Genomic DNA, 27,945 nt, shown 5'->3' with positions numbered 1-27,945 from the left:
CGATTCTTCTGTCGGCGGTTTCCTCTGGTTCGGCTTCGTCCGGTTCCGAAAAACATGGCCGCCGCGTCCGTCGATGCCAATATATATACATATATATATATATATTTTTCTTTTTTGAGTTTGGTGACATGCTCATGCGAAATCAAATTGCTTTCTGAAAAAAAAAAAAAGAAAAATGTTATTTGATTTTCCGGTCTTGCTGTAAACCATGCACTCTCCAGGGCCTCTTTTATTTGATTTTTTTCTCTATTTTCTGCTTCCATCTTCCTTTTTTTTTCCCCCGCCGATGGACAAGGCTCCCGCCGCTCCGCTTCCATTTCCCCTCCTCCCGGGAGAGTGTGTGTGTGTGTGTGTGTGTGTGTGTGAGTGTGTGTGTGTGAGATGACGCCGGTGGACGCTTGGTGGACCTGCAGGAGGAACAGAACAGGATCCACATTGCAGAGAAAAGATCCCAGAAAAACAACCGGTTTGTGCACTAGCGCCCCCTAGTGGCACGGGGAGGAACTACACCATTAAATAGCATCAAATGAATCCACAAAAGTGAATGTTTTGGCCACGAACCTCACAACTATTTTATTATATTTATAGTAACATTTTTTTATTCTTCCACAAACTCACTATTTCAGTTTGTGATTTTTTTTTGGTTAAAAAAATGTAATGAATGAAACAAACAAATAGAACTAAACACAACAAACTACCGTATTTTTCGCACTATAAGGCGCACTTAAAATTCGTACATTTTCTCACGGTCTGCAAAATACGGTACTCAGCACTCGTTTCCATGCGCTGATGTTACGGCGAACATTTCGGAGCGCGACTCCGACTCACCAGGTGTTAGTCCAGAGCTCCGCTGTTACGATTGACCCTTCCTTCCCTGTTTCCTGTTGGTGCCGTCGGCCTTCTTTGTGGAGGCCACGGGATCCACGGTAAAAAATACATGAAAGAAAGGGAGCGAGAAATTAGAAACGTGATTTGCCAGGATGCGTTTCAGAGAAGCAGGCTCGGATTCCGCTAAAGTCACTGCTGGAAGATGGGCCGGAGGCAAGGGGGAGGAAGGGGGTTAGTTTGCTGGAGTCAAAAGAGTTAAAAGAGAGGAACTATGTTAGTGAGAACACCGTGTTAGTTGCCGAGTTCACCGCATTGGCGCAATGCTAAGCTAATATTCTACCTGCTAGCTCAGTGCAGGACAGAGGAAAACACAGCCGCCACAGTCGCCCGTAAAGTACCGACTACACTGAACCCTTAGCTTGTCTAGCATAGCCACGAGATGCTGATGTTCCCTTCTGGTCCCAAAAGACAAGGGACGTTCCAGAAGGAACCACAGAACCGCAAGTCGGGCTGATGCTTCGTTTCCCTGGAGGGATATTTTAGCGCGCCAGGATGTTTCCTTTCTTTATCTGGGCTAACTTGGTACCAGACAATTTGGTTGCTAAGGACTGACCCCAGGAAGTCTGGGCCTGCTGAGGTCCATTCCTGGGGTTCCGGTAGCTCCTTCGCTAGGTACCTCTAGTATTCTGCGCCGGCCATTGCTCCCAAAAATTTCTCCTACAGAGACGTCATCCTGGGCTTGAACTCTCATCAGGCTAACTGGCCAAGAGTATGTGCAAATAGAAAGGGAGGCAGGGCTTCCATTTATTAGAAGCAATAAATAAAAGAGAACCTCTATTGTTGTCTTGCAGGTTCCATAGTGCCTTCACTTGCTAACACGTAGCCTATCGCTCTTTAGGCTAACGCAAGCGGCCCTGCACCTCTTTAAGACGAGCGTACGGAAACTTTTCGGACTCCGCGACGAAAATCTGTCCCGCCGAGACGCAAAAACCAATGTAACGTCATAGAAAACGGCGTGATGTTCCGCCGTCCTGCACCTGTAGCTCCAGAGGAGTCGCGCCTCCCTGGACGGCAAACAACCTCAGCTCATGCAGAACTCATGCTAGGACCCCAACCTCTGCTTTCCCCTCTCCGGGCTTCTCCCCCTTGTGTCGGGAGCGCTTCCCCCTCTTCTTGCTCTTCCCCCCTGCCGGCCCAGAGGCGGCGGCGGCGGCGGGAGCAGCGTGGCGAGTGCCGCCACCTCCTCCTCCTTCTTCTTCTTCTTCTTCTTCTTCTTCCTCTTCGCCTACGGTTTCCCTTCTCTCGTCTGAGCCGATCACGCGACGCACCACCTTTCTGATCACCTGCGGTCAAGGAAGGGGGGGGAAGGTCGTTTCGGTTGGCACGTTTGTTGCCATGACGACAAGCTTGCGGGAAGTGCCTGCTACGAGTCGCTTTTAGGCTACATTATCTGAGTGTGTAAAGATGGGGTGAGTGATGGAGGGTTTATGGTTACTTTTCTGGTGACCAGATTCCCGTCTTCGTCCGTGAACTGCTCCTCCGTCACGGACTCGCCGGGGACGTTTCTGGCCTCCTCGCCCTGAGGTGAAGATTCGAGTTTAGACGTGGGAGTGGGTGGAGGTGGGGAGGGGAGACGGACGCACAGACATTTGTAGTCTTTGTTAGAAAAAAAAAAATGAAACCAAAACACGGCGGTATTTCCACTCGGGCAGTACGGCGGCCAATCAAATCAAGCCAACGCAGCTTCTATTCATGACGTTTCTTATAATAACAAGAGACGTCGGGAATCGGGCCTCTGAAAAATGTGGGTGCGATTAGCGATGAGACGCCTGCAGGAAGACGCCGGCCTCGCCAGCTTTTGGGAAGCCAAACACAAAACAGAAACGACACACCAGAACCAGGCGGCAAAAAACCAGGAAGCGAACACGGCGGGCGGTAAGAGAGAAGAGCGGGTAACCGACGGCGACCACAGTCCACAGTCACAAAGCTAATGCTAACGGTAATGCTAATGCGTACGCTTTTGCACAGCACACTGCCACGAGCCGCCCGCGCACCTCCGGCGGGCGGAGGCGGCTGGAAGGCACAGACCTTCAGAATGACCCGTCTGCGGTACACCCTGGTGACGGTGGTCTCCTCGCCGGAGCTGGACTCCTCGGTCGGGAGGCTCTCCTGACGGGAGCAGCCCGGCGTTAGCGTGTGACGGCGTCACGTCACGGGTTGAACCGACTCTTCCCGGGAACGAAGGGGGATTCTTGACACCCGAATGTCAGTTTCCGCCAGTTCGAGCCTCACCTGGACTCGCTGGCGGGCCGGGTCGCCTCCCTCTTCTTTCTCGGTGCCTCTGCTGGAGCCGCTGACTTCCTGTTGCACCTTCTTCCTGGACTCTTGCTGCGCCTCTTCTTCCTTCCGTTTGTCGGCGGGCGTCGGCGGCTGCTCCGGCGACTCGGCGAGGCTGTCGGGGCTTGTAGGGGCGAAACAGGCCGTGAGGAGGTGAACCTCCGCTTGCGCCGAAGGAGGAAGTACGCGTAGAAAGACGAAGCACCTACCTGCCCTCCTCGCCGCCGGCGATGACAGCGGCGGCTCCTGCGGCCGCGGCGCCGGACGCCAACTCGCCCCTCCAACCTGGAACTGAAGACAAGTCTTTTTCGGCCTGCTGCACTTGCTCGAGGATGGCCTTCACCCTCTCCTCCGTCATCTCCTCGTCCTCCAGGCCTCCCTCCAGCTTTATATCCTCCAGCAGACTCTGTAGCCTCTCTTGGGTCATCTCCTCTTCCTCTTCCTCCTCTCCACGGGCGGTATCCTCCACGCTCTCCTCCCGAAACTCAAAAACATCACCTCGGCTCTGCGGCTCCGCCTCCTTTCCACGCTGCTCCACCGCCCTCCTATCGTTATCAGGCCACTCGCAGGGAAACGACGCCATCTGCTCTCCGGCAGACGTCTCGCTCGTCTTACCGGCGAAGGGTTCTTCTTCCTTGACAATAGGGGGCGCCGCGGGGCCGGCGTCTCGGGGTTGGCAGGTGGTGTGAGTGAGCGACAGGTCGCTAGGCCTAGTGAGGACAGGGCTGCTAGCGGAGTCTACTCTACGGTCGCCCTCGCTAAAGAAGTCGTCTGAGTGCAGCGGCGTTGGGGGCTGGTAGAGGAGGTCTGTGGGGGTTTGCAGTTCCAGGTCTACATTGTCGTAACCTGGGTGGACGGCAGGGGGGGGGGGGATGTGGGGAGCGGAGGGGGGGTGGGGGTGGGGGGTGGGATGGGGTGGAAACAGAGGCAAAGTGGTGGAGGCGATGATGTGACAGGCGAAATGTCTGCGACAAACTAAAAATACATTTATCGTAACACGACCAAAGAAAGGGGTCCGGGCGGCTCGGGAGCCACGCAGAGGTGCGACGAGCAGAAGAAGAAATCCAAGATGGAGGAAGCAGCTCGCTACAGATCGAATGTGCTGCTCTCAGATTAGCATATTGGGCTAAGATGTCGAACTTAAATAGCTGCGTAAGCTTTCACTTTGCGGGAACCGGTCAGATTGTACACTTTGCTTTTCCGATTCCTGATTGGTTCCTCAGCTGTTTTCTTTCACGCTAACGGAACGGTGACGGCCGTCACTGTGCACGACCCCCCAAACCGGCTTGGACCGGTTAGCATCCGAAGCTTGGGCGGACTGTTTCTGCTGATTGGGCGAACCTAAGCCATACCGGTCATACCGATGAGATTAGCCATCTGTGACCCTTCGGTCCCCTAACTTGGGACCTCTCGCTCATTCCCCCTTCTAGCGGTCCGAGGTGTCTGGATGTTTGAGCGACTTTGGGGGGTGAACTTCCTCACGTTTAGCTGACCATTTAGCTGCTAGCTTCTCCGGCGTACCCCTGTGTGGCTCCTGACACCGGCGGCGCTAAGAGGACACGCAACCAGATGGAGAGTATCGGAAGACGGCCAGAAATCGTAGAGAGGGGGTGGGAGGGTAGGGTTGGGGTAGAGGGGCTGGTGGGTGTCGCGCGGGGATCGGTTTTTCGACATGAAGCGTTAGCATTTAGCATCCGTGACGCTAAATGTGGACCTGGGGAGTAGCGAGGGACACCTTGGGGCATCGATGACCCTTCGGTCCCCTCACTTGGGACCGGTCGCTCATCGCCCCCTCTAGCGGTCAGAGGTGTCTTGATGTTTGAGCGACTTTGAGCGATGAGCTTCTTCACGTTTAGCTGACCATTTAGCCGCTAGCTTTTCCAGCACCTCTGACACCGGCGGCGCAAGAGGACCAGATGGAGACGAGCGTAACGGTAGACGTCCGCAACGTGGGCGGGGGGAGGGTGGGGTATCGCGCGAGGATCCGTTTTTCGACGTTAGCATTTAGCATCCGTGACGCTAAATGTAGACCTCGGGGACGGAAGGATCCTGCTTGAGGTAGCGGGGGACGCCGTGGGGGAGCGGCGAAGAGGGGGGTGTAGTCGGAGGGGGCGGGGGAGGGGTGTCGGGAGGCGGGGAAAGCGACAAGGGGGAGGAGGCCGGGGCGGGGGAAGCCGGGGGCGGAGGGGGAAGAGGGGGAAGCGAGGGCGGAGGAGGCTTCTTGGAGGCGGCGGGGGGGAGGCGGAGGACGAGCGGAAGGGGGGAGGCCAGCGAGGGGAAGCGGCGGGGAGGAAGAGGGAGGAAGAAGGACGACGGCGAGGAGGTCAGGGGAGGGGAGTAGGGAAGGTCGTCCATGTGGGGGAGGACAGGGGCGACCGGGAGGAGGTACACCGGGGGCGTGGACGGAGGGGAAGGGAAGACGAAGACGGAGGGGGGAGAAGAGGGGAAGAAAACACGTCCGGCTCGGGCGGAAAGAGGGAGCGGGGAGGAAGGAGAGCCGGCGAGAACGGGGGGAACGGTTGGAGGACATCTGGGTAACGTGGAGGATCTACGAAGCTTCGGGGCTACCGGAGGGACGGGGAGAAACCACAGAAGAGGAGAGAAGAGAGGAAGGTGTTAGTGGACGCCGGTGAAGATGACGGTCCAGAACGTCGGAGCCGCCGGAGGGGAACCGTCTCCGAGCTTTCCCTGGACGTAAACAATTCTTTCGGCGCTAGCTAAAGTACCGCTAGCGCATTAGTTTCGGTCGAGGGCGACGCGGTCACGTGACGCACCCGTCGGAGATGATAGGGGAAAAAAAAGGTGGAGGAGATGGAAATGGAGTTGATCCGGAGGCAGTCGTTCAAGAGAAGCGCTACAGAGGGGAGAGGTAGCTAGCGGTTAGCTGGTTAGCTGGTTAGCGTCGGTTAGCCGCCCTGAAGCGAGGAGGAGGAGCGAGGCGGGGGAGTCTGCCGGTCTCAAAGCGGATGGAGGCTTGGAGGAACCGGGGAGATGACGGCTACAGTGCAGCTGACGGCGGTGACACACACACACACACACACACACACACACACACACACACATACACAAAAGCATTATTATACACTTGATTATTTGGGGAAAACAAAGATAAATTTCCGGTGTTTTGTTTTCAGCCCATCTTTGGGGACGACACCTTAGCCGCGGATGCGTTGAAAACAAAACACCCGCCTGAGGAGGGGAGGTGTGTGTGTGTGTGTGTGTGTGTGTGTGTGTGTGGGGGGGGGGGCAGCCGTGCATTTTGCTCCGCTGTCAAAACTGGTGTAACGACCCCACCGTTACACGCTAGTTAATAGGTAACTAAGCATTTATAAAGCGTTATTGCTACTTTATTACATAAGCATGTCGTAGGCACGCGGCGTCAATCCTTCATCAACAGGCTCGTCTGTGTTCGTGCAAAGACGGTTGTTTACACTGTTAGAAAACTGCATTTCACAGCTTTTGAAGGATTTGAAGTGAAACGGTCTCTCGAGGGAACCTTGTTGATGAAGAATCGAACTTTGTTTTGTCTCGTCATTAACGCGCCGAGAAGGGGGGGGGGCATGCCGTGTCGGGAGAGCGTGCAGCGGAGGGTGCTGTTTCGGCCTCCATGTTGGGATGAGGCCCATTTCAGACGACCGAGAACTCAAACTAGAAAAAAAATAAAAATAAAAAAAAAAATTAAAAAAAATAAATAAATAAAATTGGGAAAAAAAAATAAAAAAGAAAAAAAAACAGAAAAAAAAATTATATATGGGTGTGTGTGTGTACATCAATAAATAAATGTAATTGCTGTCAGAGATATTCTGGTTATTTGCTTCACATCCAGAAGATGTTTGGATTGTTGAAATAATATCATAACATTTTCTCATAATAATATGATAATTTTCAATATAATAATTATAATAATAAAAAAAACATGCATAACAGTTTTGTCGATTCAAAAACAAATTATTCATGGCATGTATATAGATATTCTGTATATACGTTGTTGTTTTTTTACTGGTGCATGATTTATATTAACAAAAAAAAGGGTTTGATGAAAATCATGAACTGTAAAAATAACTATAATTTTTAACATTCATATTATCACTGAAAATGACTTGACAGAGCGAAAAAAAAATATGTGCACAACTTATTGTGGATATGAATTAAAATCAGAATCGTATTTATATCTCAGATATCCATGATTTAATCAACAGCCGATCACAAAATATCAATCACATGATAATTAACAATTTCTTATCAATGGCGGTGAAATAAATATCACCTGGCCGGAAATGTTGAATTTATGCTAATTTAAGTGATTGAAACTTATTTCTAAAAAAATAAAGCGATCAAACCGCACACATTTTATGTGTGTGTGTGTGTGAGAGGTGTGTTTCAATATATAAATAGTTAAAAAACAAAACAAATGGAATTCCTTGGAGGAGAAACGAAACTTTGCATTTTATTTTGAAAGTCTGAAATGGCTCTCATGTGAAAAGAAGAAGAAGAGTTGCAGCTGCCACATTTGATTGTCACCAGAGAAGAAGAGAGAGAGGAAGAGAGAGTGAGCGGTGGGGAGAAAGAGAAAAAAAAACAACAAAAAAACAACAACAAAAAAAAAAAAAAAAACGCCGGCTATTTTGGTGAAGCGAGCTGCCCGATCGGCCAATCGCGGGGCGGTATTTCACTTTCTTGGGATATTAATTCTCCAATAAAACAATAGATAGAATTGTAAGGTCGGGGGATGCCGATGGGGAGGGGGGGGACGGGGCGGGGGGGGGGGGAAACGATTCGCTGAAAGGCGAAGCTCCGCCGCGGGTCCGTTAGCACGTTAGCACGTTAGCACCCTGGTTTTGGCGGCACGCGATAGGGGGTGGAGGGGGTGGAGGGGAGGGGAAGCAGGAAGGGGACAGACTGAGAGATAGACTGAGAGTCTAGACAGCTTAGGGTGGGCTACACTTTACCATCGGACTGATCCGGGAATACTGCGTTATCATCGGCAAAGCAGCGTGTGCCTGAAATGTTACCGTAGTCAAATATGGGCCCTTCCAGCAAAGTCACAATATCCAAGCGATTGATCTTAGTCAGCACCGCCGTTAAAACATCCGCTGTGGAAAGGAAGGAGAGACGGTTAGCGGTAATTCCGATATGTGGGGTTCGGGTACGGTGGCCCCCAGAGGGTCAAAACGTGACGCAAAGCGGGAAATTTGAAAAGGTATTAAAAAAAAAAGTAAAGATAGCAAAAAAAAAAAAAACAAATTGAGTAGAATAGTGCTATGATTTTTCTTAATTTTTTTTTTTTTGCAACTGCACCTTAAAAATTAAAAAACATAGTCATATTTACCCCAGCATAATTCTCTGTGACAAATTAGCATTTAGCATTTTTTGTATTTTTGTAGGTCTTAGAGCAGGGGTGTCAAACGTACGGCCCGCGGGCCAATACCAGCCCGCCAGGGGGTCCACTCCGGCCCCCGGAATAAATCTACAATTTGAAAAAATATATAAAAATCACTACTTTTTTAAAATAAAAAAGGAGTTCCTGTCAGTGTTAGCAACACGGCACATTATGTGACTCAGAACTTACAGCAGCGGAAATAGCATTTTCAATAGCATTTTTACTTCCTGTTAGAAATGTAAGAAACATGGACATGGAGTGTCGGGTTTTCCAAGAAAAATGGAGCGCTTCTTATTTGTTGGTTGAGGTTAATAAAAAACTTGTATGCTCGAATCTCAAGTTGTTTCGTCATGTATTATTTAAAGTAAAAGTTCTTTAAATATCGATATTTTCACCTGCTCTGATTTACACTAAATACTAAAGTATTCTTACTTCTAGGTAATTTTTATCAGACATCAAATTAGGCCGAGTTTGACACCCCTGTCTTAGAGTAACGCCGTTTCAATGCTCTGTGCGTGTGAACGTTTGGTAGCATTTATTGACAATAAAGTTGAAAAATAAAAAAAAGGGAAAATAGTGAATTGAATCCCCTCAAAATAACAGGAAACGCCTAGAAAAGCCAGTGAACTCACCGCTTCTGGGATTTTCTTCCCCCCCTTTGCGGTTTGACCCTGCCGGGCCACCGTAGCTCCACGCCGGGAAACTTACTTGTGGCGTTTTTACCGTCCCTGTGCACCCATTTCTTTAGCAGCATGAAGCTCTGGGCTGTCAGGGAGTTGGGGTTCTCCACACGGATGAAGTTGATCTCCTCCACTGAGAAATCCAGCTCCCTGGCCAGCTCTGCACACACACACACACACACACACACACACACACACACGTTTACACACACCGTGAAAAAGTAACATCAGACTGCAAAGTGAAAGAACAACATCCCTGTCTATAGAAGGTCTATGGATCTCATTTCAAATAGCATAATAATATTGAAAAAAATGAAGGATAAACAGCAGAAGATGGATGGATGAGAATTAATAATAATAACAAAAATAAATGATGATGATTATAATAATAATAATAATATTTGGGCAGAATAAGCAGCAGAAGATGGATGGATGGATGAGTGATAATAATGATAATAATAATAATAATAAATCATGATAATAATAACAAAAATAATGATAATTGTGCAGTATAAGCAGCAGAAAATGGATGAGAAATATAATAATAACAAGAATAAATCAGGATAATAACAACAATAATTATAATAACAATAATTATTATTATTATTACAATTGTGCGGGATAAGTGTCAGAAGATGGATGGATGGACGTGTAACAATAACAAAAATAAAAACAACAACAACAACAACAATAACAACAGTAACAACAATAATAATAATCATAATAAAAGCCCTCTTCTAAAAGAATCTGACAGAGCATTCAGCACTTGTTGACTGCAGCTCTGCAAAACATTAAAAATGGATTAGATCCCTTTCCACTGCCGAGTGTGCATGTGTGTGTGCGCGCACACACACACACACACACACACACACACACACACACACACACATACAAATGCACTGCAGTGAGCATACGGCCACTGATCACACTCATACACACCCTAAACAGATCCATGCAGACGGCATGCTTTTCTCTCTCTCTCTCTCACACACACACACACACACACACACATACACACACACACACACACACACAGACAGGGGTGGGGGCGATGCTGCAGTGCAGGTGGTCGGACTTGAACTCGGCTGCAGATGCCACGCCCTTTCCCCCTCCCTCCCTCCCGCTTGGCGTGCAACAACCGCCTCGCCGTTGTCTCCAGAACACACACACACACACACACACACACATACACACACACCGTTGGAGGCGTTTACACGAGCTGTGTTGCTTTCACAGATTATTTTCATTTATGTGTTTTTGTCGGGACTCCTGATAGAGTGAATGTTGTCATTGATAAAAATACGGCCACTGCAGTCCTTATAAATCACCAGCGGGAATAAAACACACATCCACAAGGTGGCAGCAAATGCTAACCCCCCCCCATCCCACACACACACACACACACACACACACACACACACACTGTTACTGTGGGTGTGTCCGTGGATGGATCTGGAAAACACTGGCAGGATCCTGACTTGGCGGAAAGCGCCTTAGCACGATGTCATGTCTGCTCGCGGGTGTTCGTCTGGTGGGTGATAAATGAGGCGTGCATGCATGTGCATGTGTGTGTGTGTGTGTGTGTGTGTGTGTGTGTGTGTGGAGGCTCACCAGTCCAGCTGAGTCCAAGGTGGTCGGCGACTATCGCCATGCGGAGGTCTGTTCTCTCGCAGGGGCTCTGAGGGCCTGAACACCGAGGCAGGGACAAACAGTCATACGTCAAAAATAAATTTTAAGAAAAAAAACAAAACAAAAAATAATAAATAATATATTATATTATAATAAATAATATAATATATTATTATTAATAATAAATAATAATAATAAAAACACCTAGATGTTGTTCTTGGAATGAGACTCCGTAAAAAAAACACACAAAAAAATAAGGTTGTAAAATAGTACTAAATTCATAACACACGACTACTACTAATAACGGGACCGTGAACTGAAGGTTTGTTCATTTCCGAATTTTTCTGCCGTAAAGGCTTCGAAATAGCGTGTGTGTGTGTGTGTGTGTGTGTGTGTGTTTCGACAAAATTCAGCTCACCGTCCCAGGTCTGATCTCAGACGTAAACACAAATAAACAAATATAAAAAAAAATAAATAAAAAAAAATAATAAAAAAGAAAGAAAGTCTTTTCTGGCCCAAATATCCCTGGGAGTTACAAACTTGTCCGGTTGGGTTTACGGGATTTTGATTATTAGGGGTCATGAAACGCACGGCCGAGATCTCGTAATGTCATGATGACGTTTTGAAAAAGAAGAAAAAGAAAATATATATTTATTGCTCCGTCATTGCTTATAATTGTTCAACATTGATCGATGTGATTCATAGACAAATTACATAAATGTATAAATGAAATGAATTAAAGTGAGGGGATGTGAGAGGCCAGAAAAGGAAAATATGAATATGTAATAATATGTTTCATATATAATAATAACATTTTAAGAAGAAAAAAAAAAAATCTCATGTACGACATCAGTGCTCGGTACAAGTCACTGGAAAAACAAGCATCTAGTCAGGCAACATTCCCTCCCGCTGCGAAAGGACAATTCACGGCCGCAGCTTGAAGGCTCGAGTCGGGTCGGCGTCGGCGTAGCCCCGCCTCCTGCGCTCGCATGCCCGCCAAGTTTGGCCCGTCAATTGTTTTCGCAGGGTTTCCACACAGCAAGAGCACCACGAGTCCATCTCCACCAACCAGGCAAGCAGAGAACGGAAGCACAGCTAACCCCTCCCCACTTCCACGCGTCGTCCGGCGGCGTCGGGGTCATGTGACGGGCGGAACGCCGACCTGCGGTATCCTATCCCCTCCGGCGTCGAGGCGAGATACATAAAACTGCAGTACACGGGTGTAAAACTCCACGTTTAACAGATTTCGCTTCTTTTTAGCTTCCCACACGACAGGCATACCGACCGCCGTCCGATTGGCCGGAGGAAGGACGTACCCGGAAACGATCGCCGCCGGTAGAACCGTAGGAGACGCGGCATTTTCAGGAAGTACCTCGAGTTGCCCGGGTAGCCCGACGTTATCGGTCGGCTCTCGAAAGGCGGGTATTCGTGGGGAACGCTCGACGTAAACGAAACCGAATCGTCTTCCGATATCGGATTCGGGCGATTCCAGCGAACCTCGGGCCTCTTGTCCGGGAGCGACGGCGCTCGGGTGGACGGAGAACGACACAGAAAGGAAGAAGAATCCGACGGCTCCACTTGCATCACATCACGAAACACCCACAACAGCGACATGCACCAGAAAGAGAGCTACATAAGGCAGAACAAGGGTTTAGAAAGAGGTTACAAACTAGTCTCCGTGACAGGAACCGGGATTGGCTGATCAACCTTACTCCCTCCTTGAGTCCGCCTACTCTTCCTCTCGCTCCTCCTCAGCCCCTCACTGCCGGCATGCCCGACCTCGGCCTTCGCGTCTCTAGGTGTTGATGTGGTGGTGGAGGTGGAGGTGGAGGTAGAGGTGCAGGTAGAGGTGCGTGGAGGGCAGGGACGTCTAGAAGGCGGCTCTGACGGGGTACCGTTCCTGGAGGGTCTGCGGTTCCCCTGGTCCACAGGTCCGAACTCTGATTGGGCCACCTTGGGTCTCCCCGGCGTCCCGGCTACTTTGCTACCGCCGGACGCCGCCGGTTTATCCACGTTTCTCCCGGCCTTTCCGTTTCTGCTAGCTATCCCTGGGGTTTTGGGCAGAGCTTTGAGTCTGTCTTTGGTTGGCCGCTTACCGCCCGCGGAACCCGAAAGGCTTCCCGTACCGAACCCGGAACTGGTTCTGACCTTCTGCTCTGAGCTCCTCCCGGTTTTCAGCACCGGGATTCTGGAGTCTAACCTCTCCCTGATTGTACACCTTCCTTTCCCTGGGTTTAGGAACATGTGTCGCTCTCGCGCCGCTCCCGTGCCGGCCACCCTCACCGGTAGCCGAGACTTGCATATCTGACGCGCGGACTCTTTGGTTCCCACGCTTGTTATTGCTACGCTATCGAAATGGCTCTCTGAACGGGACGATTCGAACCCGGAAGCCTCCCGCCGGGTTGGGGGCGAAGACGGAAGGAGGTCGAAGGTAACGCCGCCGACCTGGATTACGTCCAAGCGGACGCACTGGCGGTCAAGGCTATTGCTACTGCTGTTAGCTTTCTGTCGGGAAGGTGCACATAAGGAATTATTTTCCGACGTATCAAAATAATCTCTGCCGAAATGTACCGAGTGAGAATCGGCGTCGCCTAACGCGTCAAAAGGAGCGCAAGGACTACCTACATCTTTACCTGAGGTGACGCCATCAGAACAACGGAAGGTGCATTGCGCCTCTGCCGTTTTACCGGACTTGAAAGTGGAGAAATTCAACTCCGTGGTTCCGCGAGCGCTGTACCGGCCCGCCGCGTTCGCTATCTCTAATTGGACGGTCGTGGTCTGAACGGGGACCCGGGGAACCGCGATGACGTACGTGGGATCCCTAGTCTGAACCCGATCCCCGTGACTGACCCGGTACCTTCCCGCCGAGCGGAGATGCTCACCGATCTGAAAAAACTGGAGCCTCTCCTCCACCATGTCCCTCTTGCTCATGTCAATCGCACCGCTGCGCGTCATCTCAAACATCTTCCCTTCATGGAAGGGAAACGGGTTCGGCTCGCTGGTGGGGGTGCTATCGTCCGTCGGCGTTCGAGCGGGGGTCGTGTCCGGCGTGGTGGCCTGGGACTGGTCGTCGACCGCCAGTCCGAAAGGCTTGGGCTCGCCGTTGCCGCCCCGCGTCCCTCCCACGTCGACGACTTCGTCCTCCGCGCCTTTGCTGGGCCAAGGGTCGAAGTCCAGCCCTTTGGTCGCCACGGTCTTAAAAGGCGAGTGGAACTCCTCGTCTAACTTGTAACTGAAGTACGTGTCTGAGAAACCCTCCTTGTCTTTACCCTCCTGACTCTTACCCCAGTCGTTCCCGAGACCGTCGGGTTTACCCCCGTTGGCGAGGACGTCCGCCCGGTCCTTCGGGCACTCCTCCGGGGTCTTCTCTTCTTCGATCACTTCCAGTTTAGTCTGCGGGAAAGAGCGGTCCGAGGGCCTGAAGGCGTCGGCGGCCCAGACGTCCCTCCGGCTCTCGGGGGGCCCCAGCAGCCTCAAGTCCGTCTGCTCGCACAGGCCGTCGTCCTCGTCCTGGAGCTCGTACCCGTCCAACGAGTCGATCTCGGTGGCGTCGGTGTCATGCGAGAACTCCGCCGTCGTGGCTATGGAACAGTCCGTTATGGACTGGTCGTTTCCGTTCTGCTCGTATTCGTAGTCGTCTCCTTTGTTGGAGCCGTTGGAGCCGTTGGAGCCGTTGGTCCCGTTGGTCCCGTTGGTCCCGTTGGTCCCGTTGGTCCCGGGTTCTTTGCCGTTGCCGTTTTTGTCCTGTTTTTTCGACTGGCTTCCCCTGTCCTTGTCCGCCTTCTCCTCCCCCGCCTCCTCCTTGGGGCCTTTCTTGGAGAATTTCTTACAAGGGATCGGGTGGAAGACGGAGCCCTCGTCTTCGTCGTTCGACTGGCTGCCGTCCCCGTCCTGGGCCACGGGGGACGGCGGCTGGATGTGGATCACCGGCTCGGTCCGCAGGTGCCGGTCGTGCTCCTCCTGCAGATTCACCTCCATCATTTCCGTCTCGGTTTCCGAGGAGGCGCAAGAACCTTTCCGTTCCGTGTCCGACTTTTCCGAGGCCGAGTCCAAAGGCGGAGGGGGAGGGAACTCGATGTACGCGACGCCCTTATCTTTTAATACTTCTTGCCTTCCGCGCTCCGCTATTTCATCGTACACGCCGTTACCTACGAATTCTTTCTGGATTAAATTATCGGTAAACTCCCGCCGGTTGTCGGCGAGCGTCGCTTCTTGATTGTTAGCGTTAGCGAGATCTGCCCGGGCGGCCTGAAGACTAGCTTTGACCTCCGGAGGGGCCTCCTTGAAGGAGAACCTCCCTTGATCGTCTTCCTCCGATTCTTCGGACACCTCCATGATCGGGCTCGGCTGCCCCGGCACGAATCCCATGAAGCCGTCGGGCGTCCGCGAGGTGAGCTCGTAGCTGACCTCCTCGGAGCTGGGGGTCTCCGGCGTGATGGGGCTTTTCCCTGAGCTATCCATGAAAGAGACCTGCTCTAAGGTGTCGTCGTCCGGGCTTACGGGACTGAGCGCCAAAGTGGACTTCTGCTTGACCGCGTAAAGGGCCGACTTGGCCTCGCGCTCGGCCTGCCGGCCCACCTGGACGCTGACGTAAACCGGCAACGTTTTGATGCCTTTGAAATTTTCTTTGGTCGCGACGGCAGCCGGGGGGGTCAACACCTTCTCCAGGATCTCCCCTGGGCTGAGGAGGTTGTTGGAGTTGGAGTCTTTGGGCGCGTTATCGAGAATTTCGAACGACAGATCGTCGTCCGTTTTCGTCGGGGTCGTGGCGGGGCTTCTGCTTTTGCACAGAGTCGGGATCTGCGACGGTTTGGCCGCGGTTGGTTTCTTTGCGGGGTCGTTGTCCAAGCAGGCGGTCGTCCTGACGGGAATCTGAGATTCCGTTTTTTTTCGGATGTTTTTGTTGAGCAACTCCTCGCCGTCTTTTCTCAACACCTCGTCTTTCGATTCCTCGGACTCGGCTTTTGCGGCCGGTCGACTAGCTTTAGCATCTCTGTCTTTCTCTAGCGACCTAGCGGTTTGAAGGCTACCGGGCGTCTGGACTTTCTGACCTAGAGTCCCGCGGGCGTCGCCCGCCCCGGGAGCCGCTCCATCGGCCCCGGTTTCGGCCATTTTTCTCGTCGCGGGCGCCTCCTGCAGGTTTTTGTTGGCCGACTTGTCTGCCGCGGGCTTTGGGGGTACCGAAGGCGCCTTCGCGTCGTCCCTTACGGGGATCTCCTCCGACGTTTCCGACGCTTTCGGTGTTTTCCCCCCTGCAAGGAACTGGTAAACCGGGAGTTTGCTCTCCTGTAATTTCTTCACCGAGGGCTTGGGCTGCACAGGAGGGGGCACTTTGGCGGGACTGGACTGGATCGGTTTCTGGTCTAAACTTTCAAACTTCATCCTAACGGCGCTGACTTTCGACGTGGACTTCGCGCGAGAGGGCGACGTCGGCTCGGACTCGGCGCTTTTAGTTTTAGCCTCGCCGAAACGCGGAAGCGTGCCTTTCTGAGGACTGCCCGGTAAGCTAACGCTCTTCTTGTCCGCCGCCGTCGCCGCGCTACCGAATGGCCCGACCACGGAAGGCTCCCGAAGTTTGGTCTGACCGAACGCGTCTTTTGCCGCCGCCGGCTTCTGCTGGGTTTTCTCTGGGCTGCTGCACGCCGAGCTGGGCCAGGACCGGGGCTCCTTCAGGCCTCGCCTTAGGGGCTTTTTCTCGGGCGACTGCAGCTCGTCGTTGAGCTTCTCCGTTTTGTCGCGGAAGAACTGCGACACCTCGCTCAGCTTCTCCTCGGCTTCCTTCACCGTCTGGTCCACCCTGTCCTCGTAGAGGAGCTTGTCCCGGCTCCTGTCGTGTTTATCCTCCGTAAATCGCATCCAGACGGCGTGTTTGGGGCTCCCCGGCTCGGTGGAATAATGGAGCACCGTGACTTTATCGAACTGAGACGCCTCGTCCCTGCTAAAGTATTTACCCGATTTCGGGGAACCCTCTTTAGACGGCTTGGACCCGAAGTCCCTTTTGGGGCTTCCCTGCTGCTGACCGAAGCCGCCGCCGCCGCCGCCGCCGATCTCTTCGGAAGTTAAGCGACGATTTCTGTCGGACGCCGTCGGCGCGTCCTCGGCGTCGGATTGCGGCGCCGAGGACCCGTCGAGCTTCTCGGACAGGAGCATTTTCTCCGCGAACCTGTAGGACTCGCCCCGGATCTCGGACAGCTCGTCGTCGCAGTATTCCACCGACTGCTGGCTGAGAAGTTTGAGGGCTTTGTACGAATCGTCCGCCACCAGCTGGGCGGAACTCGGCCGGCTCTCCTCCTCCGGCGGCACCGGCGTGTTGACGCCGGACGTTTCCAGGAAGGAGGGCAGGGACTCTTCGGCGGCGAGCTCCTCCTCTTCCTGCTGAGCCTCGTCGTACTCCGCCAGTTCCCGGATCCCGCGGTCGCCCTTGTAGACGTAAAGCTCGGGGCGCTTCTTGGTTTCCCGGATGAAAACCTCGGTGGGCTCGGCGGCGCCGTGACCCTTCTCGATGTGGACCTCGATGATCCTTTCCACCTTGGGCTTCGTCTTGACGTCTCTGTCCAGAAACCTGGGCGTCAGCTCGTCCCCTTTGATGGCGTCTTGGCCGGTTTTGTGCTCGAAGAGTCCCGCCAGCTCTTTGGACGGGTCCCTCCCGGACTGGAAGGCCTTCATGATGTCTCTCACCGACATGCCCTCTTCAATCATCTCCGCGCCGTCCGTCAACTGAGGCTTGTGGTAGACCATCCTGGTGGTCGTGGTGATGTGGGTTTCCTCTTTCAGACACATGCTGGTGTTCGTCGCGGCGGACTCGTCGGCGCCCGGCTCTACGGACGGGAGCGCGGACCCGACCTCCTCGGCCGCCGGCGAGGCCTCGCGAGGATCCTCGGGCTGCTCGTAGCTCCGGATGCGGACCACTTCGGTCCTGGTCTCGGTGACGCTGGGCGGGATGGGCGTATCCGCGAAGAGGGGTTTGGGTTCCGTGCTTTCGGCGCTCTGGGGAGCGGAGGGAGTCTTTTCGCTCCTGGTCTCGAAGCCGCTGTCCGACAGCGGGCTTTTGTCCTGCTCGTGAGACAGATCCTCGGGCGATTCCAGAATAGTGTCGCCCCCCTGGTACGACTCGGCGAGTTTGCTCAGGTCCTTCTCCGACGGAGATCTCAGCATGCCCGATGCGGGCGGAGGCATTTTGAGTTTGTGCTCCTGTATGGACATGGACGGCTTGAGAACCCGTTTCTGCTTCTCCTCCCCTTCGCCCCGGGCCTCGTCCTCCTGCCTGGACTTCAGCTCCGCCATCTTGGACAGGGAGCCGGCGCCCGCGTCGTTGGTGAGAAAGTCGATGACTTTCGCCAGGTCCAGGTCCTTGGCGGTCTGGCGCCTGAGCGGCAGGGCGCTGTCCTCAAAACGGGGGTGGCCTTCAGAGAGGGCGCCCCGTTCGGCCTCCTCGATCTCCTCTTTGGAGAACTCCTCCCACTCGTCCTCCGAGGGCTTCTCTCGAACCGAGGCGGCCTTACCTTCGCTCGCGTCTTTCTGCAGGATCTCGCTGACCTTCGCCAAATCTTCTTTCACCTTCTCCACCAGGGCGTAGGGCTCTTCGTCTTCTAGCTTGGACTCTCCGGGGGTGCCGTTGCGCGACGTCTGGACGGTTTTGACCGCCGTCGGCGTGTCGGTCTGCAGGATCGCCGTCACCCTCATCAGATCCTGTTTCATGTCCGCGACGTCTTTCAGGATCTCCCGGTTGGAGGCGGCGGCGGCGGCGGCGGCCGCGTGGACGACGCGCGGCGTGATAAACGGCGGCGACTTCAACTGGGACTTTATCTTCGACGAGGTGACGCAGGAGGACGAGGGCGAATCGGGAAGGGACATTTTCAGGGAACCCGGTCCCGGTTTGACGGGGGTCTCCGGGATGACGTTCACCAGCGAATAAACGGGGACCGTCACCGAGTTGGCGGAGACCCCCGAGCCCGAGGAGGGCGCCGGCGATCTCAGAGAAGGATAAGCGGAACTCGCCGAAGCGGATCTGTGCGAGGAGGACAAAGATTTCAGCGTGCCGTAGCCGGAGACGGAGCAGGAGTCCATCGCTTCGTTTATGGCGGCTCTCGCGCTGGACGTGGCGGCCTGGGTGGTGGCTTGGATCCTCTCCTGAAGGCTGCAGCTCCTCTCGGAGAGAAGACGAGACGACGGGGAGGAAGGCGTGGAGGAGGAGGAGGAGGAGGACGGGTATTTGACGGCGGACAGCTCCGCCGAGGGCATCGTCGTCTGGCCCGACGAAGACAGCGACGAGAGGCCGGACCTCCCGCCCCGGGGCGACAGCGTGGAGTCCGCCGGGGTTTTTAGCGACGACAGGCCGGAGATGCTCTTCACAGAGGAGGCCCCGACGTCCAGACGGCCGGAGGCGTACATGTAAGGCGTCTTGGGCGACGCCGGGGGCGTAGTCAGAGGCGACGACCTCTCCGGCGCCGAACCGTTCGGGACGGCGCGAATCGGGGAAGTCCTCGACGGGTACGCCGAAGCGAGGGTTTTGATAGCCGCTGGATCGGGGGGCGCGTAGCTTGCCGGGCCCTGGGCGGGATACGGATCCTGCCGGGCGGCTGTTTTCAAAGGCGAAGGCGTAGTCCTGTAAGACCTCACGGGGGATGAGGACGCGACGTCGCTAGCGGATTTTGCGGGGGAGGACATGCTGGGCGCCGGCGGCGCGGCTCCCAGGGTGGCGCTAATGGGTGCGGGGCATGCGGGTGACGGGGAGAAGTGCCAGGCGGATTTCAGTGGAGAAGCAGCTGGTGAGCCTGCCGGTGAAGCGGCAGAGCCGAGGGGACCCCCCACTCCGACGGGCCTTGTTTGGCCAGAGACGGTAACAGCACCAGTCGACCACGGTGGGTAAGGTCTGGTTGGAAAGACAGGTTTGTGAGGGTAACCAGCAGGCAGTGCTCTTGTTGCTGCTGCTGCGCTTCGCTCGACTGTTGTTTCTTCGGACGAATTTGCGGGAGTTATGGCGTAAAGGGGATGGAGGAGGGAGGGAGGGGGTCGAAATAATAGGGAATGGCAAAGATAACGTAAATCATGTCGGGGGGAAGGAAGGAGGAAGAAAACGTGACAGAAGAAGAGAGATCAGATGGGGGGGAAGAGCTGGTCAGTGAAGCAGATCTGGTCATTCGGGGCTCATTTATGCTCGACGTTCATTTCGGCGCGATTCCGTACGTTCCGAGGGAGCTAGCTAGCGTACACGTAGCCCACGGAAGTGCAACGTTAGGCGGTATAACCGAGTGTGACCAGTAAAAGGGACAAGAATTCTTCGTCCACTTGCCGTTTTGTTCTCAACGGCTGCACGTCTTTCTTTTATCAGCGGCTCCTCCACCGCCGCCGTCTTCGTTTTTGCTCGGACGCGAGCAAAAACGGGTAGAGCTAGCGCTAAAGCTACCGCGGGAGGTACGCGGGCAGTTTACGTACCTTAACGTGAGCATAAACGAGCCCCGGGGAAGGAAAAACAGCAGTTTCGTGAAGCGCTCGGGTAACACGTTTGAGTGCCGTGAAATGAAATGAGGGACCGGAGGACGACTGAGCCGCCGACAGCAGTTAGACGCTAAATGTATGAACTGAAGGGGAGGCACACGTAGCAGCGAAAAAACAAAATTCCAAAGATAATGGGGGCCGAGTCACGGCCGGTGGCAGAACGATGGCGGGACAAATGCAACGGGGTCGACACGGAAAAAAACACAAAAACAACTTCTCTCTTTGGAGTTCAGGTGATCTACAAACCAGCAAATGGATTCTGGCTCAAAATTTCATTTTTTTTTTTTTTTTTTTTTTTTTTTTTTCAAAGTGCCTTTTATCTGTTTGGTCCAAAACGACCAAAAATGACAAATTCCCCCCCGAAAGACCGTTTAGACACTGTGGTACAAACAGAGCCAAGGGCCGCGGGACGATCCATTTCCCCGTGATTGCATTACCAATGAACGATGACAAAATGTGACTTCCAAGATGTCCGGCCTCCATTTTGTCATGCCAACGATTGGAATCATCGGTGCCAAGCGGAGATGGTGAAGGGAGGACAAATAAAAAACAAAAAAAATCAAACGCAGCCAAACTCAAGATGCGTTTCCTGACGCTGCATCGTCACAAAGCCGAAAGAAAATCAACCAAAAACAAAAAAAACCCCAACAACAACAACAACAACAACAACCGGGTATTTCTTTGACCACCTTCCCGAATGCCTGACGTCCTCGTTCCGGAAAGTCAAAGAAAGACTGTCTGGCTCCTCAAACTCAGCGGTGGAAATGGGGGGGGAGGAAAAAAAAAAAAAAACAACCAAAAATCGATGACACAAAGGAAAACCCCGGAAAAAAAAAAACCAAAACAAAAGCGGGACTCACAGCACAGGCAGGCACAGCACACAGAATTGAGGAACCACTCATGAACCCATGCAAAAGTATGTACCATGTCGGAAAACAAGCATGTGGACGGTGCATGTCGTGTATGGAAAGAGAAAGGCATTGATTCCACTACTGTTTGGCTCGGTTGTTAGTGAGCTAGCTAACCCGCGACAGTCGGCATTATCATACTCATTGGTTTTGTTAGTGAAAACGGCAAACTCACTCAGTGCGGGCTCGGCCAGATAGCTGTAGCGCTTACGTAAGGCCAGAGATGCAAAGGTATGACGTCGCTCTGGCTTTTCAGTCTGCAACAATAGCAAACAACACAAGAAAGCTATCAGTCCTAGCGAACACCTGGGAGCCGCCGGGGTTCGTTCGGCGCCTTAAGTGACGTCGAATCCAAACAGACACAGTGATGGGTAGGTTAGCCGGTCGCTAGGGGAACAAGAGAAGCCGGGGATTCTCCTTTAAGAGCTTCCCCCGCACTCGTGTCTGATATTCTGACGTGACGCTCCTACTGCGAGGTTTCAGTTAGTCGATAATCTTTGCTAGCGGACGGTGCAGGGATCCCTAAATCGCCACGCAGGGGGATAAAGATACGGCATAAAGTTTATCGGATCTACGGCTTATCATGCAAAACTGAGCAGCTTAAGGTCGCCTTGGACAAGGGAAACCTGGAGTTTCCCTTGAAGGAGCGGAGAGAATAAGGCTAGGGTAAGCAGAGCAGGGCCGCTACAGATCTAGCACAGGGTAGCACATGGTGGGGAAGGTGCGGTTTACCTCGTCCTCGGCATCTGAATCCATTTCCTGGTTCCCAAGATGCATTGCAGAAACAGGAGTGGGTGGTAACATAATGGAAAGCAGGAGGGGAAGGGAGGGAGAAACATCAGGGTGTGAAAAAGGAGTGATCGACAGGAGCTGCCGCTCGGAGGAGAGGCCGCGGTAGCAAACGAAAAAAGAAAGAAAAAAAAAAAAAAAACACAAAGAACAAACACCAAATGGAAGAAGACGCGCCGGTAGCGAAAACACAGCAAAGGAAGTCAAGCCAGTAGAAGCCAGCCTCGGAGCAAAACAAGCACAAAGCCAAAAAGCCAAAAAAAAAAAAAGCATGTCCATCCAAATGAGGAGGTCGATCGGAGTAAAATGACACAGCCAATGAGGAGAAACCGCCGCGTGGGTAACCGGCGTACGTAGAGGGAAGCCTTAAACAGATAAAAGACACAGTGGCGGCGTTTTTTGGCCAAAGTCTAACTCTGTCTTTGTCAAAGCTACGGGTCACGGACACTACCCTGGAGGTTGGGGGGGGCGTGGGTTCATGGAAGTGACGACAGAGAGCGGCCTTACCTTCTTCACCGCGGGGAGCGTGATGTTCAGGTTGCAAACGGCCGTCTGCGGGAGGCCTTTTGCGGTCTTGCACTCCTTGAGGAAAGTGAGGCGACCACAAGGCTCCTGGCTGGGATCTCTTACCTGCGGAGAGAACATCGTGCTACTTTACGCGCTAGCGTCCCGTCCGTACGTCCGCGAGTCTTCAGGGGGCCGACGCTCGTACCGCAGAGGGAAACTTCAAAATACTTGACTTTTTTTCGGTGTCCGAAGAAGGTGGAAGGGTAACAAAAAGTGAGGTGACGTTAGAACTGCATGGGACAGAAGGTAGCCTATCTTAGAATGAAGAGTTTCCGTTAAGAAGACGATCCCTCAAAGGACTATTTCCCTTCTTCTGCACATCTCCAGAGTTAGGAACCGGTGGAAGGCCGAGGACACATCGGGCATTCTTTTCTCAAATTGAGCAACTCAAACGTACGAGCTCTTACGTCATCCCATCAAATACATTGGAAAAGCGCCAAAAACGTGACCTCCGGGCCATCCAGAGGGATTGATCACAGAGATCATGAGGTCAATGGATTGCTCGATATATCGATGGCGTGACATCATTTGGCAAAGGGAAGTAGGTTAAACCCCGGGGTTGTGGTCTGACAGAGGAGTGGCGGCGGCCGAGGTGACCTCCCCCGGCATGAGGGAATCCCTGGTCATGGCAAGGACGGCGGGAGGACGCTGACCCCTACCTTGACGCAGAAAGGCAACCGGTTCTCCTTGAAGGCGTAGAAGTTAAGAAGCAACTGCTGACCAGCCTTGGTCAGCGGTACCAGGTTGCCGTAGCAGTCCACGTAAATGGGCCTGCCCTCCAGGACCTGAGGGAACATGACAAGGTCAGAGCCAAGGTCCTAGCAAAGGCTTGCCGCTCTCACCACCTCATTTTGTCCATCCTGAGGTAACCACATTGTTCATTTTACTCCAATCGAGTACCCATTTGAGGAGTCTGGACTCACAACGTTGGAGATAAAGCTACTTCAGAAGGTGCACCTCTATGTCTTTGCTCCTGGCCACTTCCTCAAAGTTCTCCTGCTGCTCCAGGGTCTTGTCCACCTTGTCGTCTGTCATGCAGAAGCACCTCAGCCTGGACTCCACGGGGTCGTTCATCTTGGCGAACACCACAAACTTGGCCATGTAGGGCACGCAGATCAGCTCGCGGTACAGCTGCGTAGCCAGACCCACCGTCTCCGGGATCTGGTGACAGTCGGCCAGCCAGAACCTGTGCGGGGCGGCGGCGGCGGAATTAGCGACGGGGTCGAGCGGGGGTCATCGCTGAGCGAGCGGTTCGAGGCGGCGTCCCCACCTGGCAGAAACATTGGTGGTGAAGGAGACGCAGTCGTTGATGAAGGTGAGGGGAGTCGTTCCCGTGATGTCCTCCCACTGGGCAGGCGAGGTGCCGCCTAGCGGACGGTAAGAGCAAGAAACAGTGAAGGGTACTTGCAAGCATACAAGTACAAGTTGTACAAACGGCAGTGAAAAGATTGCGGCCGTATGTCCACCTTCCTCGCGCCCACCTGTGATGCTGCAGAGGAGGCGCAGGCAGGGGGTACAGTCTCCTTTGTAGCCGTTGGTCAGACCCTCCCCGGACAGGGGCGGGACTGGGATCGTCATGGTGATGGGCTTATGGAACTTCCTCCTCCTGGGCTCCACGGTAACGATGGGGCTGAAGGTTGCTCTGTTGCCCAGGATTTTCTTCACCGCCTCATCGGGAACGGGTTGGGCCTATGGGGGAGGAGATGTGACCTAGTGTCCCTTCCTTCCCGCTACCCCCCAAAAGGAGGCGGGGCTCCGGTCCACTCACCTGCAGTCCAACCTTGATCTTCTTGGTCAGCGCCCCTTCGGGGAACGACGCCTGAACCAATGGGACGCTTCGGCTGCACAGAGTCCCGCCCTCGGGTCCCATCTGGTTGGTCTCCTGTCGGATCCGAGACACCACGGCGAAGTACTGCGGGAAGTCCTTGGTGATGATACGGCAGATCCTCTTCCTCTGCAGCTCCTCGGGGCTGTCCAGCTCTGCAACGAGCACGACGCCGCTTTCAGCTACCGCACTCTGGCATAGCTTAGCTTCACTTGACGAATAAGCATCCGCCTTCGCCTGATCTATCTAATTATGGACGGTCACGTGTCCGCCCGCCGCACCTTCGTCCATCCCGTTGAGCAGCTGGTTGAGGTCGTCCGTCTTGCAGTCGTACAGGTGCTCCTTCCAGGCTTCTCCGTTCTCGCTGCGCAGCAGGATCAGCTCGCGCTCCTGCCCACGCATGGAGCCGAAGTGCGGGATCTCCACGATGACGGGCCTGCGAAGGCAAGGGGCGACACTCGATATCCAAATTTACACCTCCGCGAATACATCCGGGTTGGAGTCGCGAGGTGAGGGCGGCTGTTTACGATGGCGGTGAGAACATCTCCGATGATCTCCTTTAAGCCCCGCCCACAACAGAAAGTATGCAAGACACGTATGCTCGATGGTCTCAGAGACGGAGGCGTGAAAGATGGCGCCGTTCTGCGATGACGGAAGCCATGGGATGGATGTGGGCGGGGTAGGGGGGGTGAAGAAAGCTGCGCAGCCCTTTTAAAACAAAAAGAAAACATGACATGGTTCTTCTTAAACCCTTTATTGATTATCGATTGGGTCCCATGTTCCGGATCACACCGAGCACGCGTTACTCTATCGCGATTTCCCATCCAGGCACGATGGAAGCGGCGCCGCGAGGCGGGAAGTCAAACGTCCAGTTGGTGTATTTTCGGCGGAGGCAGCAGCCGGCGTCGCACTTGCCTTGTTTGCGAGGCGTTTTAGCTTTCAAAGTCCAAAGCAGCAACTTCCCACTCGGGCGCGGGCTAACTCGAGGCTAGCACGCTAACCAGGAAAACGTTAAAACACCCAGAGCGGCGTGAAAAACGCATCCACGTCAATCAAACTTACATCAATAATAAGATATAAGTGCAGAGGCCAAACTGTAGCGTCTAACTGCTTGCTAACATTCAGAGAACTAGCTGGTGTTTGGCGCTAGTGCTAGCGTCGTATGTTTGAGTTCTACTTCATTCTCCGCATGAGTTGCGCGGACGTTAGCGCTGTCCCGCGCTACCTTATGTAATGGGTCTGATGGAGTGGAAACATGGCGGCGCTAATAATTAGCATCCTGGTGCAAAATCAGGTCGCCAACTGTTAGCAAACACCTTGTGTTCTGATTAGCATAATCAGAGTAACATGAGCGTAGCATTCTCTGCCTGAGATTTTAGCCAGGAGGCCAGTGATCTCGGAAGGAAGGTCCCGGAAGGAACATACCGTGGAATCAAACGCTAACTTTTGCAGTCTTAGGAAGAACTAAGAGAAAACAAAAACAATACAAAAACACCGCGAATTCTCAGATCATCCCAGAAGGGATTTTCTCCGGGATTTTCGCCTCATTTCCGACGCTCGGAAAGCATCTAGCTTCCCGAAAACACCTCGCGGCGCAAACGAAAAAGCCCAAAAATCAAACAGACGAAGATGGGAAAAGTAATCGTGTCCATCAGCATGACTCAGCCTCATGTCGTACCCGTGAGGGGGCGGGGATAGCGGTGGCGGTGGGTGTGTTTGGGCGAGGTGGCGGTGGCGGTGGCGGTGGCGGTGGTGGTCAGAGGGGGAACAGGACGGAGCAGATGTTTTGGTTCCTACCCAACAAATCTAGTCCCTCTGGGTCCGAGCTGGAGCACTGGACTAACCAGGCTCTCGCCTTCATTAAGGGCTGGCAGCTTTCTGGGAAGATGGAGTTTACTGTGTCCACAAGACAGAGAGACACACACACACACACACACACACACACACACACACACACACACAGATGGACGCAAACAACACACACGCGCAAGCACCCAAAGTTGCAGAGTCAGTGAAAACACTCAGAGAGCTCTGTTTTGCAGCCGCCAGAGGAAGACTCTTCCTTGATTGGCCGGCGGTTGCCGGCGGCGACGGCCACCGAGAGATTTGGAACCCGGAAGGGCGGGAAAAACGGACCAATCGGGGCCAAGATGGCGGCGATTGTCGGATGTTTCGGTGCAGAATCCAGGAAGTGGATTGCAGAAGGGTGGAGTTTCAGGCGGGAAAATGAATGTATGAAGAAACAGTGCAGGAATCAATAATAATGATAATTATAAAGGGACGGGTATAAACAGGATGTTTTGATGTGAAATAAAAAATAAAAAGTCTCCTGTAAAGCATGAGCAAATCATTCTCAAATATCATTTTCACCCATTCCAGACGCCGATTGTTGATCGGCCGTAATCGATCGGTTCTGTTTACGCTTCTAAGACGCAAAAGTCGGAGTTGTTAAATCCCGGCTCATCGCAGCCGGTTTATTTTTATGAAAATATATTGAGGATCTTCGGGTTTCGGACGTTTTTGGACAAACTCACTGGTCAATTCCAATGACTGTTAACTGTTATTACTAGGTCATAAATATGTTATGACACAGTTATGTGTCATAACATAGTTAGTTATGTGTTACATGTTGAAACACAGTTATGGCTTAGTCATAACTGTGTTTTTACCTACTCTTCACTTTTATTACTAAGTCATAACTTTTTTTTAACCAAGTCAAAACGGTGTTATGACTTGGTCAGAACCACTTGTACTTAGTCATAACTGTTATTACTTATTAATAACGGTCTTTACTAAGTCATTACTGCTTTTACTTAGTCATAACTGTGTTATTACTTGCCCGTAACTGTTTACTAAATCATTAGTCCTATCCGATTACTTCTTCATAACTTTTATTACAAAGTCATAACTGCTTTTACTTAGTCATAACTGTGTTTTACCAGCTCATAACTGCGTAATTCTTACAGGTAACTATGTTTACTAAGTCCTAACTGTTTTTACTTAGTCATAACTGATGACTTATTCATAACTGTAATTACTAAGTCATAACCGCTTTTACTAAGTCCTGACTATGTTATGACTTAGTCATAAATAGGTTTTTGTGCTCTTCACATTTAGTCCTAAGTCACAACTTTTTTTTACCAAGTCATAACTGTGTTATGACTTAGAACCACTTGTACTTAGTCCTAACTGTTATTACTAAGTCATTACTGCTTTTACATAGTCATGACTGTGTTATTACTTGCCCATAACTGTGTTTACTAAATCATGAATCATAACTGATTACTTACTCTTAACTTTACTACAAAGTCATAACTATGTTATCACTTCATCATAACTGTTTCTAATGATGTCATAACTATGACTTAGTCATAACTGTGTTTTTACTAAGTCATAACCGCTTTCACTAAGTCATAACTGTGTTTACTAGTTATAACTGTTTTTAGTCATAATTGTTATTACTTACTCATAACTGTTACTAAGTGTTAAAGTTATTGTTACTAA

General features: G+C 52.5%; 1 protein-coding gene across 1 annotated transcript in view; it reads right to left on the bottom strand.

Annotated features, from left to right (window-relative positions):
• Window positions 1–227: 227 nt before the first annotated feature.
• LOC147215404 (ankyrin-3-like) overlaps window positions 228–27,945 on the bottom strand; it is an 82,781-nt gene continuing 55,063 nt past the window's right edge. The window contains exons 32-51 of the mRNA XM_086140128.1: window positions 24,723–24,877; window positions 24,385–24,596; window positions 24,098–24,305; window positions 23,887–23,983; window positions 23,574–23,802; window positions 23,276–23,401; window positions 22,557–22,679; window positions 21,993–22,019; window positions 21,436–21,517; window positions 13,737–19,808; window positions 10,837–10,911; window positions 9,254–9,385; window positions 8,115–8,258; window positions 3,375–4,011; window positions 3,121–3,289; window positions 2,917–2,997; window positions 2,324–2,407; window positions 1,944–2,171; window positions 829–901; window positions 228–407 (exon numbers count right to left, since the gene is read on the bottom strand). Of these exons, the coding sequence (XP_085996254.1) occupies window positions 854–901; window positions 1,944–2,171; window positions 2,324–2,407; window positions 2,917–2,997; window positions 3,121–3,289; window positions 3,375–4,011; window positions 8,115–8,258; window positions 9,254–9,385; window positions 10,837–10,911; window positions 13,737–19,808; window positions 21,436–21,517; window positions 21,993–22,019; window positions 22,557–22,679; window positions 23,276–23,401; window positions 23,574–23,802; window positions 23,887–23,983; window positions 24,098–24,305; window positions 24,385–24,596; window positions 24,723–24,877 (8,929 nt within the window). The 3' untranslated portion in view covers window positions 228–407; window positions 829–853. The remainder of the gene's footprint in view (window positions 408–828; window positions 902–1,943; window positions 2,172–2,323; window positions 2,408–2,916; window positions 2,998–3,120; window positions 3,290–3,374; window positions 4,012–8,114; window positions 8,259–9,253; window positions 9,386–10,836; window positions 10,912–13,736; window positions 19,809–21,435; window positions 21,518–21,992; window positions 22,020–22,556; window positions 22,680–23,275; window positions 23,402–23,573; window positions 23,803–23,886; window positions 23,984–24,097; window positions 24,306–24,384; window positions 24,597–24,722; window positions 24,878–27,945) is intronic.

The sequence above is a fragment of the Fistularia commersonii genome, chromosome 32 (assembly GCF_037954325.1).
Source record: "Fistularia commersonii isolate RoL2024-O1a breed Wild chromosome 32, RoL_Fcom_v1.0, whole genome shotgun sequence".
Classification (NCBI taxonomy): domain Eukaryota; kingdom Metazoa; phylum Chordata; class Actinopteri; order Syngnathiformes; family Fistulariidae; genus Fistularia; species Fistularia commersonii.
Note: the sequence above shows the minus strand (reverse complement) of the source record. Positions and strands in the feature narration are given on the sequence as shown.